At 43.2% G+C, this 13498-nt stretch overlaps 1 protein-coding gene across 4 annotated transcripts in view; it reads left to right on the top strand.

The window, feature by feature from the left end:
• AK5 (adenylate kinase 5) overlaps positions 1-13498 on the top strand; it is a 236863-nt gene that overhangs the window by 206616 nt on the left and 16749 nt on the right. For all 4 annotated transcript variants that reach the window (XM_004279944.3, XM_049707153.1, XM_033405965.2 and 1 more), the window contains 2 exons: positions 305-468; positions 2926-3042. In XM_004279944.3, the coding sequence (XP_004279992.1) occupies positions 305-468; positions 2926-3042 (281 nt within the window). The remainder of the gene's footprint in view (positions 1-304; positions 469-2925; positions 3043-13498) is intronic.

Genomic DNA, 13498 nt, shown 5'->3' with positions numbered 1-13498 from the left:
TGGGATTGTGGACCCCTACTCTGCCCCCTGTAACAGCTGGAACTCCTCCCCACTAGATCACCTATAGTGACTGCTGTGTTTTGTCTACAACACCATCTGCCGTCCATGGACAGTAAGCTTTTGAGGGCAAGGTCTGTGTCCCATTCTCCACTGTGTCCACAGCTCTGGACATGCTCCCAGTAAATCATCACTGTTCAGTCCATGCTGGTGGATGAAGCACTGAGGCCTGCTCACCATGGTGACTGTAGCCCCAAATGAGGCACCAGATTTGGGATGGATGTCTGATACACGACTTCTCTTCTAGGTGGCCCAGGCTCTGGCAAACGCACACAGTGTGAAAAGCTGGTGGAAAAATATGGATTTACACATCTCTCGACTGGCAAGCTCCTGCGGAACGAGCTGTCATCAGAATCTGAAAGAAGCAAATTGATCAGAAACATCATGGAACGTGGAGAGCTGGTGCCCTCAGTAAGCAACAGCTGCCTTCTCTGGCTGGGGAGAGATTTGGGAGTGTTGCAATTAATCTAAGCTTCTGAAACAAAGAAACCCAAAAAGGACAATAGCTGTATTTCATTTCTTTCTTATGCAACGGTCCAGAGGTAGACAGGAATTCAGCAGCAGAGACCCATCTGCCAGACCAAGTTGTCCAGGCCCAGGTTCCTTCTGTCTTGTTGCTCTTCCAGCCCCTTGAATGTTACCTTGTTTCATATTTTCTTCTAATATGGGTCCCCGCTTTAGAGTTAAAATCTTCAAAGCAGAAGTGAGCTTGGCTCAACAGAACTTAGAATTACAACCCACTGGAAAATAAAAAACAACATTTTGGTCTAGTTCTGAGAGGTATAATGACATTAACTTGAATTTTGGTATCTTCCCTGTGTGGCTGAAGTAAAGAATATCCCTTTTGGGCTTCCCTGGTGGCGCAGTGGTTGAGAGTCCGCCTGCCGATGCAGGGGACACGGGTTCGTGCCCCGGTCCGGGAAGGTCCCACGTGCCGCGGAGCGCCTGGGCCCGTGAGCCATGACCGCTGAGACTGCGCGTCTGGAGCCTGTGCTCCGCAACAGGAGAGGCCACAACAGTGAGAGGCCCATGTACCGCAAAAAAAAAATATATATATATATCCCTTTTATTCACCTTTTTTTGTTTTTTTTCAAGTCACTGTCTGTCTCTGAGAAGCTAGATGCCACTGGTATCAAAAAACATTCATCCCTTCCAGACTAGGTCCCACACTAGGCTCTGTAGTCAGGGCTCCTACAATGCAGCCCCTATTAGCTAACAGAGATTTATGCTTCCTCTTCAACCAGCTACAGTCTGTTTCCCACCTGGAAGCCAGAATTGTCCTCATGAAAGGAAACAGACCATTGCCGATGACTCTCAGTGGGCCTCCTTCTGCCCACTCTTTTCCCCACACAGTTTACTCTTTTCACAGCAGCCAGAGTGATTTCTTGAAAACGTTTATCCCCTTCCCCAGAAGCTTCCAACAGCTCCTCACCACACTTAGAATGAAATCCAGAGTCCTTCCCGTGGCTCTGGATTCCAGCTTGCTCTCTGACGCTGTTTCCCCACCACTCTCACGTTTACTCTCAGCCAACCAGTCACTTCCTCATTGTTCCTCCCACAGGCCAGGCTGTTCCTGCCTCAGGGCCTTTGCACTTGCTCTTTCCTTAGCCAGAGCCCTCTTCCTTCATATATGCATATAGTTTGCTCCTTTACTTCATCCAGATCTCTACTTAAATATCACAATTTATCAAAGAGACCCTTGCTGAGCACCACCTCTAAAATAGCACCTGTAACATTCTGCTTCTTCTGTCCTGCTTTAATTTTGCTCCTAGTAGTTCTCTCTAGCTGATTATTTCTATATATTTACTTGCTCATCTATTATCTGTCTTTTTCACTAGAAGGTAAGCTTCATGCAGATTTAATTCATTATTATCTAGGGATAGTTTCTGACCGCCCTTACGATGGCTGCATTCCCCAAGTCCCTGCCAAAAGTCAGAGGATGCCTGGGACCCAGAGAACACAAGGAATTCCCCCCAGTTTGGGCAGCGGGTGGCATTTTCCTACATCCATTCCTAAGCTTCCGTGTATCTCTCCTTCCTTATTTTCCATAAGCGCAAGTTAAACCAAATTTTTTAACAGTGATATTGCTAGAAAGTGCTACTTCATATCTACTGAAAGTCTCCTCAAGTCAGTGCGTGTCAAATTTTATAAAATATTTACTGGAACAAATCAACAGTGAAGCACATTTTATACTGTGTTTTGTCTAGTTTTAAACTGGCATTAGGCCTAATTCAAGAACTGCTACTGTATGAAATGTAGCACTATATTTCACCTAATCTAAGATGTCATTATTTTTAGACACCTCAGTAAAATATAACCAATAAAAATATACCGGTAAGAAAAAAACACTATTAAACTATGACCCAGTACTGACTGTAAGGTACCTACCAATTCCATAAACATTAAAATGGGGGGAGGGTGAGATTTGGAGTTGATGAAATACAGTATATTGCTGCCTGCTGTTAATCTTTTTGAAACTAATTTTTATTAGAGTATAGTTGCTTTACACTGCTGTGTTAGTTTCTGCTGTACAGCAAAGTGAATCAGTTATACATATACATATATCCCCTCTTTTTTAGTTTTCCTTCCCACTTAGGTCACCACAGAGCGTTGAGTAGAGTTCCCTGTGCTATACAGTGGGTTCTCATTAGTTATCTATTTTATACATATTAGTGTATATATGTCAATCCCAGTCCCCCAATTCACCCCACTCCCGTCCCCTTCCCTCCTTGGTATCCATAAGTTTGTTCTCAACATCTTCCTGTTATCTCTCTCCCTCCCGTGATGGGATGGCTCGGGAGAACTGTGCTGACTCCAGTGTTGTTCTGTGGAAGAGCTCGCGTCCTGACTGCTCTCCCTCTGCTCCAGGGCATCGTTCTGGAGCTCCTGAAGGAGGCCATGGTGGCCAACCTCAGAAACACCAAGGGTTTCCTGATTGATGGCTATCCTCAGGAAGTGAAGCAAGGGGAAGAGTTCGGACGTAGGGTGAGTGTTGTTATGGGGATCATAGCAGAAGAAAAGTAGGGGACATCATCGAGGCCAGGGGATAAATTTGAAGTCTATGCCTTCCTCAATTACATTAAATAAAACTTTCTATTACAAATGGCAGAAACTCAGCATGCATGCCAAAAGAAGGGTGGAGGGTGGGAATGCTGGTGGTGGATTTATGGGTTCAAGTAACTAAAACTTCCAAGAGCAGCTCACACTTGGTTGGATCCACGTATTCAAACTTGTTCATCCGTGATCTGACGTTCTCCATCTCTTGGATATTCTTTCTTTGCGTCGGCCTCATTTTCTTCCTGTTACAGGCTTATATTCTACCATCTAAGTGATCTCACAGAAAAGTGTTTCTATTCTCCAGCAAAACACCCAGGATTTTGTTTCATTATCCTGGATTATCAGGTCCTGGGCTCATCACTGAACCAATCACTGTGGATATCCAGGAATATCCTGGTCCAGCCTGGAGGACCAGGGCAAGGATGGGAAGAAAGGAGGGAGAATGGGCACCACACCTGAACCATGAAAAGAAAGGGAAGGGAATTACCCAAAGAAAAATAGGATGCCCTTAGAAGAAGGCAAGGAGAAAGATTGCTGGACAGGCAGAATCAGATATATGTACCCCTATGACCATCCCAGAATCAGATATATGTCCCACCCTCTTCACTAGGAGGCCACTCACAGGGGAACAGCAGGAAGTAAAAAATATTGTTCCGTCATTTATTGAGCCTACTCTGGGCTAAGTCCTGGGCTACACACTTTACACACATTATCTCTAATTTTACAAAGTCCAAGGAAGAGGGAAACAATTGTCCCCATTTATTAAACAAAGATTCCAGAGCCTACAAGAATTAATATTTATATAGAGACCTCTTTAGACTAGTTTTAAAAGCATTTTTATATATGTTATTTCATTTGATATATTTTTAATAACCTTTTAGATAGAGAGAGGAGGTATTTTCTTCATGGTAAATGTGATGAGTTAAGCCCAGAGAGGTTACATGACTTGCCCACAGCCCCACAGCTAGTAAGTGCCAACTCACTGGTAAGTGACAACTACTGGTAGGACTAAGATTTGGGGGGCCCTATCTCCATCCATCTCTAACACTGCAACGTTGATTAGGGGTAATGGTACTTGTGTGTTCCCTGGGAGTTAGTTTGACCTCCTTCTGAGTCTCTGTTTTAATTAATTTCCTTAGATGGTATCTAAATACTGAAAGGACAATTGCTCACCTTCCCTTGCATTTCCGATTTGCAACCAGAGTCAGAGAAGAAATTCCCTGGCGCAGTTGCCAAGGGTGGGCCCTAACCCCCGGGACTGACTTTCTGAATCTCAACTCAGGAGCCTTTTTCAACAAGATGGGGGTAGGCAGGGAGAAATGGTTTTGTGTGGCAGCACCTGGGACTGTGGCAGTTCCAGGTGGTTCCTGATGGGCACTCATGTACCAGAAATCTAAACAGCCTTCTCCCACCAAACAAACCACTTTAGGAGCTCAGACTTTTACATAATCAACTACTTTTTTACAAAATGGAATTGGGAGGATTGTTCTAGTTTTTTAAAAAATGATGGTAATATTTTATCATGTTCTGTATATTTACAGAACATAAAATTTACCATCTTAACCGATTTTAAGTGTACACTTCAGTCATGTTAAGTGTATTCATATTGTTGTGCAACCAATCTCCAGAACTCTTTTCAATTTGCAAAACTGAAACTCTACACTTATTAAACTCCCCATTTCCCTGTCCCCTGCCCCCTGACAACCACTGTTCCACTTTCTGTCATTATGAATTGACTACTCTACGTACCTCACATAAGTGGAATCAGATTTGTCCTTTTGTCACTAGCTTATTTCATTTAGCATAATGTCCTCAAGGTTCATTCATGTTGTAGCATATGTTAAAATTTCCTTCCTTGTTAAAGATGAATAATATTTTGTTTATCCATTCATTCATCGATGGCCACTTGGGTTACTTCAACTTTTTGCCTATTGTAAATAATGGTGCTATGAATGTACATGTACAGATTGCTCTTCAAGACCCTGCTTTCAACTCTTTTGGGTATATACACAGAAGTGAAATTGCTAGATCATATGGTAATTCTATTTTTAATTTTTTGAGGAATCAATACATATGTATACATACTGCCAGCCATAGTGGCTGCACCATTTTACATTCCCGCCAGCAGTGCATAATGGTTTCAGTTTCTCTACATCCTCGCCAACACTTATTGTCTGTTTTTTTGATAGTAACCATCCTAATGGGTGTGAAGTGGTATCTCATTGTGATTTGGGTTTGCATTTCCCTAATGATTAATGATGTTGAGCATCTTTTCATGTGCTTGTTGACCATTTGTATGTCTTTTTTGGAGAAATGTCTGTTCAAGTCTTTTGCCCATTTTTTAACCAGGTTATTTGGTTTTTGTTGTTGAATTGTAGGAGTCTGGGGTATGTTCTGGATTTTAACCCCCTATCAGCTATATGATTTGCTAATATTTTCTCCCATTACATAGGTTGCCTTTTTACTCTTGATTGTGTCCTTTGAGTCACAGAAGTTTTTAATTTTGATATAATCCAATTTATCTATTTTTGCTTTTGTTTCCTGTGCTTTTGGTATCATGTCCAAGAAATTATTATCAAATCCAGTGTCATGAAGTTTTTCCCCTGTTTTCTCTTAAGAATTTTTCAGTTTTCACTCTTACATTTAGGTCTTTAATCCATTTTGACCTAATTTTTGTAAGCAGTGTAATGTAAGGGTCCAACTCTATTCTTTGCATGGAGATCACCAGTTGTCCCAACACCACTGATTGAAAAGACTGTTTTTTCCCCATTGAGTGGTCTTGGACCCTTTTCAAAAATCATTTGACCGTGTATCCGAGAGTTCATTTTTGGGTTCTATATTATATTCCATTGGTCTAAGTTACTGACTTTATGCCAGTACCACACTGTTTTGATTGCTGTAGCTTTGTAATAGTTTTTAAATCAGGAAGTAAGAGCCCTCCAACTTTGTTCTTTTTCAAGGTTGCTTTGGCTATTCAGGGTCCCTTGAGATTCCACATGAATTTTAGGGTGGATATTTCTATTTCTGCAACAACAACAAAAAAATGTCATTGGAACTTTGATAGGGATTGCATTAAATCTGTAGATCACTTTTGTAGTATTGACATCTTAACAATATTAAGTATTCCGCGGATTGTCTTACATTTTTGTTTATTTTGATCTTCCAGCCAGTGTCCAGGCTGTAAATAAGGTTCCTGGGGATACTCTTGAACTGAGGAACAAGGGCATCTTTCCTGCACCACCTCTGAATTAGGGCCTCTGCAAGGCCGAGGGTGAGGGGAGATCCAGAGAAGAGGAAGGGGTGGTCGGGGCCCTTTAGGGGCTCCCTGCTTATTAGAAATTGGCAGTTGTGTGAACACGCCATTAAAACACAAGAGGGCAAAACCTTAAAAAAAAAGAAAAACACACACACACACAAGGGAGATGAGCGCTCACTGCTGCCAGTCAGCAATGTTGATTGAGGTTCAGGCTTCAAGGTGGCAGCACCCCACAGATTATCCCACACTTGACCTTAGGGTCCGAGAGTACTGGCAGGGTCTCTGGGACAGTCCGGAAAGGTCACGAACTTGCTTGGAAGTGCTGGGGAAAATATCCTTTTCAATGTCTTTTTTTTTAATTGCTCTCAGTGGTAGTAGAATATTCTTTGAAACCCCCAAATGGCCAAGTGTGATAAATAAGGTGTAGGGTAAAGAGAAACATCTTTTTTGTCAACTACTGTGTGCAAACAACCACAAAATTATGATCTTTGTTCTCCTTTGGGAACTTTTTAAACTGGGTCTGAAGGCAAATATCTGAACTTAGACCTATGGGGTCCGAACTGTTTGCAGCAGTGACAGCACTGTTGCACTCAGGTAGCGCCTCCCACGGTGACATCTTTAAAGCGCATCACTTATGCTGTCTGGAGTCGAAAAAGCTGGATGTTCACCTTGGTCATAGATTAGTGTGACCCTGGGCATGTCACTCAACTTCAGATTCCTCCTCTGTAAAACAGAGAAAATAATGTAGCTGCCAAATCCTACTTAGAGGGTTTTGTGAGCATCAAATGATGTAACACACATAAATGTGTCTCCTAAGCTATAAGAGGTTATAAAATATTATCTACTTTAGGGTCACCCATTTTTCAATCACATTTCATTCAAGCCCATAAATTCCTGCTCCGTCATGCCTTTCTCCTTTGCTTATAACCCAGGATGGGTGAGTTCAGGACTCTAGATGGCCAACCAGTCTATCCCTGGCCTTTGGGTAAATATGAATTCAAATCATCCATACAATCTTCCTAAAGTAAAGCAAAACTTCCTTCCCCGCTGTGGGTCCCATTCAGACAGGTTTTAGAAAGTGTCAGATAAGAGGCTTAACTACAACTTTGGAGTGAGAAAGAGTCATCAACATGATGACTGGATAGTTTCAACCTATGCTAAAATTCATGACGCACTTCCAAAAATATACACGTGCCCCTTTCATTCATGAACCGGCGACCTTCAAGTGAGATGTCTACGAAGACAGTCTTTTGCATTCTGCTGGAAGGAGTTTGCAAAGATCAAGCGTGATCTTGATTTGTCCCTGGGTACAGCGATTTAGAAGATTCTAATATCAGTTTGGCTTGTGTGCAAGAGAACACATCCAGCCCTCCAAAACAAGCACTGCTTTAAACCTGACCAGAACAACAAAGATGCTACAAACATGGAACGAGCCGCTGTTGATTCATTTATGCCCTGAAGGGACTCAATCATTTGTACAGCCCCGTCCAAATTACAGGCAAGCATTTCATTTGAAATTTGGCAAAGACAAATACAGATGTATGATCTTCCCCAGAGATTCAGAGTAATAAGCCTGGCTGAAAGCACAGTGAGTGTTTTTTGTCTACCTGTCAGGCCTGTGACTCTGTTTGAAGCCCATTCAGGCCTACAGGTGGTTTTCCAGCCCATAGATGCCTCACCAGCCCTTCTGTATCACAGAGACTGATGTGTGTCTGATGCTTGGGACCATCTATGGCTGAAAAAAGTCCCGTTCAGTTAGTTAGGCTGATGTTTTTGCATACTATAGCTGATTGCTCTGAGAGGCAGGTCCTTTGAGGATCTGCTTGGCTACCATACACAACACCACTAAAGACCAAGAGCAAACTCATGTCCACAGCTTAGGGGTAAGTCTGTATGTGCTTTCTCTATTACCACCCTATCTTCTGTTCCCAAGCCTACTTTTCCCCCCATCGAATTAATGATCTGTGCCTTCAGTATCCAACATAGTGTGCTAAGGAAGGGAAGGTTGTCACTGTGTGTGTGTGTGTGTGTGTGTGAGAGAGAGAGAGAGAGAGAGAGAGAGAGAGAGAGAGAGAAAGGGAGGGAGGGAGAGAGAGAGGGAGAGAGAGACAGAGAGAGAGAGAGAAAGAGAAGGAATATGAAGGAGGAGTTGGGGTTTCTAACCACCATCCCCAGCTCCTACCCCATTTGTGAACCCCTGGTTATAGTCACTTCGTGGCACAGGCCTGTATTTAGAGCCTGGCTTTATAAGTCCAAGACAAGTCATTTGATTCTACAGAGTTCAATTTCCTCTTCTATAAAATATAGGTGGAAAATAGCTACCTCCAGCCATTAAAACAAAAAAGAAAGAAAGAAAAGAAATCTTGTCATTTGCAACAACATAGATGGATTTAGAGGGTATTTTGCTGAGTGAACTGAGTCAGACAAAGAAAGACAAATACCTCATGATCTACTTATATGTGGAATCTAAAAAACCAACCAACCAAACAAAAACAGACTCATAGATACAGAGAACCAACAGGTGGTGGCCAGAAGGGAGGGGGTGGGGAGTGGGCAAAATAAGTGAGGAGGATTGAGATGTACAAACCTCCAGTTGTCTAGTAAATAAGTCACGGATGTAACACACAGCATAGGGAATATGGTCAGTCATATCGTAATAACTTTGTATGAGGACAGATGGTAACTAGACTCATCATGGTGATCATTTCATAATGTATGCGAGTGTTAAAGCATTACGTAGTACACCTGAAAGGAACATAATATTGTGTGTCAACTATATTTCAGTTAAAAAAAGAAAAAATTGCTACCTCAGTGCTTGTTGGGAGGATTGGCTGAAATCCTTGAAATGTGCCTTATATATGTATAAGCCTGCGTATGATGTTCAATACATTGCTATGGGTTTTTTTTCAAAATTATGTATATTTTTTCTGATTATAGAAGTAGGAATTATATAGATATGAGACAATACAAGAAAATGTAAAACAAAGACTAACCAACCACCCAGAGATAACACTCTGATGTCTGTTCTTCCGGTCTTGGTTGTACCTATCTTCATGCAGTTAAAATCGTACAGGATACATAACTATCTGAATAATAGCTGTTATTTTTTGAGCACTTAAAATGTGCCCGGAACTGAACTAGATGCTTACCCATGTCATCGTATTAATCTTTACAGTCCTATTCAGGATTGTATTAATTGTATTAATCTTTACAATCCTATTCAGTAGGTATTATTATAGTTTATTTTCATCTCAAGGAGGGTGTGTGCTTAGCCTGACTCCCTGGTGTGAAATGGAAACGCTTTCCTGTGTTAACCCAACATTTCAGCAGCCAAGCTAAACACATGTTAACAGAAGTGAAATGCAGGGGTTTGCTCTTGCCTTTTCCTCCCAGAAGCCTCTTAGCTGAAATTCTGCCCTTAGCCTGACTATGCAGATGAGTTTCCCGGATGTGTGGATGATGACAGTGTATCGCTCTGCCTGGTTGCTCTGAACTGTCTCATAACACTGTTCATCTATAGAATCAGTGATTCTGTTTATAAGTGCATTCTAATCTTTGGAATGAACACTTAGCAGGAAAAAAAAAAAAGTTATGAGTCTGGCCAAGGAACTTTCTAGTTGGTGTGTCCTAGTGGTTTGGAATTGTGGCAAGCCTTGGGACCACCTTGGGATTTTCCACTTGAGATTTTCCACTCTCTTCTTCCAACTTCCGGTTCATTGCAGAACTTTTGAGCTATGTAATGGCAGCACCAGGGCAGATGTTACGGTGGCGATGGGGTGGTATTATTATTATTAGGATTGTGTGTTCAGCAATGCTGAAATGACCCCATCACCCCTCCTCTACTGAGGTTCCCCAAGGGGATAAAGCTCAGGAGTGAGAGCAAATGGGAAATAGGCCTGTGGCTCTGTTGTTAGCCGGGCCTTACCTCCCAGTGCAGTGAGGCTGGTAGACGCGCTGGAGTGTACGACTTAGGCTAAAAGCACGGGTGGGGCCTCTGACTCTTTCTAAATTCAAATCTGACCAACAGGGGCTTTTACGAAGTGCAAAGGGATGAAAATGAATCTTGCCAGGCCCACATTAAATAACATTATCTCACATTTATGCAGTGCTTGAAATGGGCCATGTATTAACTCATTTAATCCTCGGCAGCCGTCCTATGAGGCAGAAACTCTTGTCATCCTCATTTAAAATGAGGCAACTGAGGCGCCCAGAGAGAACAAGAAAGCTGGTACTCTGAACCGTCGAAAGTTCCTGAATGGCAGGACCCTGCCCACTGGTAATATGGCCTAACCCGTGTCCTGACTTAATCAGAAGAAAACTAAGGTGGGGGCAGAGGAGAGCAGGGAAAATGCCTCCTAATGCTCTACCTGCTGGAATTCTCCAGGCAAAGCCATCATCACAAGTCAGCTGACACCCTCATCCTGGTGGGCTGCTCTCAGCTGGAGTGACTGCTGATCCCAACCAGATTCCCAGAGGCAGCGAAAGCAAGTTTCCGCAAAATAAAACTAAATGGCCTCTGACACTGTCCACTTCTTTTCCTACTACCCCACCCTCCTCTCCTGGCTCCACTTGGCCCACCAGGCATCTGGCCTGAGTCCCATTCTGAAGGCTCTGGCACCCTCCACTAGGGTGAAGTCACCAGGCTTTGGAGTTCCATGCAGCTGGCTCAGGACTGTCACTAACTAGTCCTCAGTGATTTGGGGCAAGTTAACCTCTGTGGGCCTCCATTTGCTCCCTACAGCGGTTAGAGCGATGGCACAGTGCGCCCGCTGCTGAAATGTTCTTACATATCTCAATGCCCTCCCAAGGGCACTTGTGCTCTAATAAGGGTCCCCTGAATACCCAAAGGCCATGAAGAGCCCAGCACTGCAGTGGCAGAATTCCAGGGAGGCAGCAGGGGAGTGCTGGGGACATGGAGTTGTCCCCAAGTCTCTGTGACTCATCCAGACAAGGACAGAGTTCTCTGTTCTCCCCTCCACGGGATGTTAGAGCAGGGGTCCCCAGCCCCCAGGACACAGACTGGTATGGGTCCTCAACCTCTTAGGAACCGGGCCACGCAGCAGGAGGTGAGTGGCGGGTGAGCGAGCGAAGCTTCATCTGCCTCTCCCCATCGCCCCCATGGTTCCCCGTCGCTCTTATTACCGCCTAAACCATCCCCCTCCCTCCGCCCCACGTGTCTGTGGAAAAATTGTCTTCCACAAATGTATCCCTGGTGCCAAAAAGGTTGGGGACCGCTGTGTTGGAGGCTAACCATGGTCCAGGGAAAAAAGGCAGAGCTACTCCAAGGAACTTTCTAAAGAAATATATCAAAGCGTTTTGAAAAATGATTGAATGGTATTTCACTCAAACATTTCAAAAACTTATAGGTGTTAAAAGCATCAGTGGAAGAAATGACCTCTGAAGCCATGAAAGGACATGGAAGAAACTTAAACGCATATTGCTAAGTGAAAGACGCCAGCCTGAAAAGGCTACACACTGGATGAGTTCAACACTATGATATTCTGGGAAAGGCAATTCTATAGAAACAGCAAAAAAAATGATCAGTAGTTGCCAGGGTTAGGGAAGAGAGAGAGGGAGGAATGGATAGGAAGAGCACAGGAGATTTTCAGAGGGGTGAAAGTATTACGTATTATGCTATAATGGTGGACCATGACATGATGCAACTGTCAAAACCCATAGAATGTACAACACAAAGGATGAACTTTAATGTCAACTATGGACTTCAGTTAATGCTTCAGTATTGTTTCATTAATTGTAACAAATGTACCACCCTAAAGACATCATGGGGAAACCAGGGGAGGGGAATTATATGGTAACTTTCTGTACTATCTGCTCAATTTTCCCGTAAACCTAAAACTTAAAATCTATTAATTAAAAAAAAAAAAGAATCAGTGGTACAGGCCACTTCCAAATGGAATGGCTGCTTGACAGCTTTTTATGTAGGAAGGGAGTGCTGACTCCAAGAGAAATAGGTTAGGTCAAACCCCAATCTTGGCAGGAGAGCAGCTTCTCAAGGTATTATTTTGTGAAGAATCACCTGGGGATCTTCTTAAAATCCAGAGTCAGCAGGTCGAGGATGGTGCCTGAGCATCTGCATTTCTAACAAGCTCCCAGATGAAGCCTGTGCGGCTGGTTCACAGCCCACACTTTGAGAATCAAGGTGGAAGCTCCCTCTCTGTCCTGCACTTATTTCGGTTCATTTACTGCCAGCTCCTGCTCAGACACACATTATCTCTGTTTGTACCTGAATGAGTCCCTGAATTGTCATCCGTGTCCTCACAAGTGCCCTGAAAACCGCCACAGTAAGAAAACTCGCCTAGTCTCCAAACACAACCCCGACCGGAAACTGCTCCAGGAGCCAAACTCTGTAACTGAGCCCTAGGCTGCCTCCCAAGCTCGCCCTCTGCTGGTGGACAAGGGTCATTGTCTTCTAAACTTTCACCCGGCTTTCTTACTGCTCAAATGCTCTTTTTTTTTTTTTTTTTCTTTCAATTAATAAAGACAGAAGAGTTAGATGACATGTTCCAGAGGCTTATTTCACTCTTCTAGATTTTGGAGAATTTTTCCACTTTGTTTCTTAAAGTACATCCTTCAGAGGGGGTAGATAAATCATTGAACAGCACTTACTGACAACTTAACGGCTCTGCGTGTTGTCTTAAAGTCCTCCCCTACCCTGACTTTGTTCCCATCCCTCCCAGGCGCTTTCCACAGTGGGGCGGTAAACTTTCGTTTACATTGCAAGATCAGAAGAGAGCAACAATTTCTTTTGATCCAGGGTTGAGATTGGTAGTGGAGGCAAGGTTGGTATCCTCCAGAGACAGACATCAGAAGCAAAAGAACACTTTAAGGGAAGGATGGGGAGATAGGGAGAGACACACTACCGATCATACACTATCGCTCATTTAGGAAAACATTTCTTTGTTACCTACTATATACAAGACTTGGGATCAGGAACTGAGCATTCCTAACGCCTACACACAAAGAGATCATAGCCCAATACGGGACATAACATAGTGACTGATACTTACCAAGTGTTTCCATATGCCAAGAAATCTACTTACATTACCTTATTTAATTGTATTTAATCCTCACAGCAATTCTGTGATCATCCTCATTGAACAAATGAGA

Source organism: Orcinus orca, chromosome 1, assembly GCF_937001465.1.
Source record: "Orcinus orca chromosome 1, mOrcOrc1.1, whole genome shotgun sequence".
Lineage (NCBI taxonomy): Eukaryota > Metazoa > Chordata > Mammalia > Artiodactyla > Delphinidae > Orcinus > Orcinus orca.
Note: the sequence above shows the minus strand (reverse complement) of the source record. Positions and strands in the feature narration are given on the sequence as shown.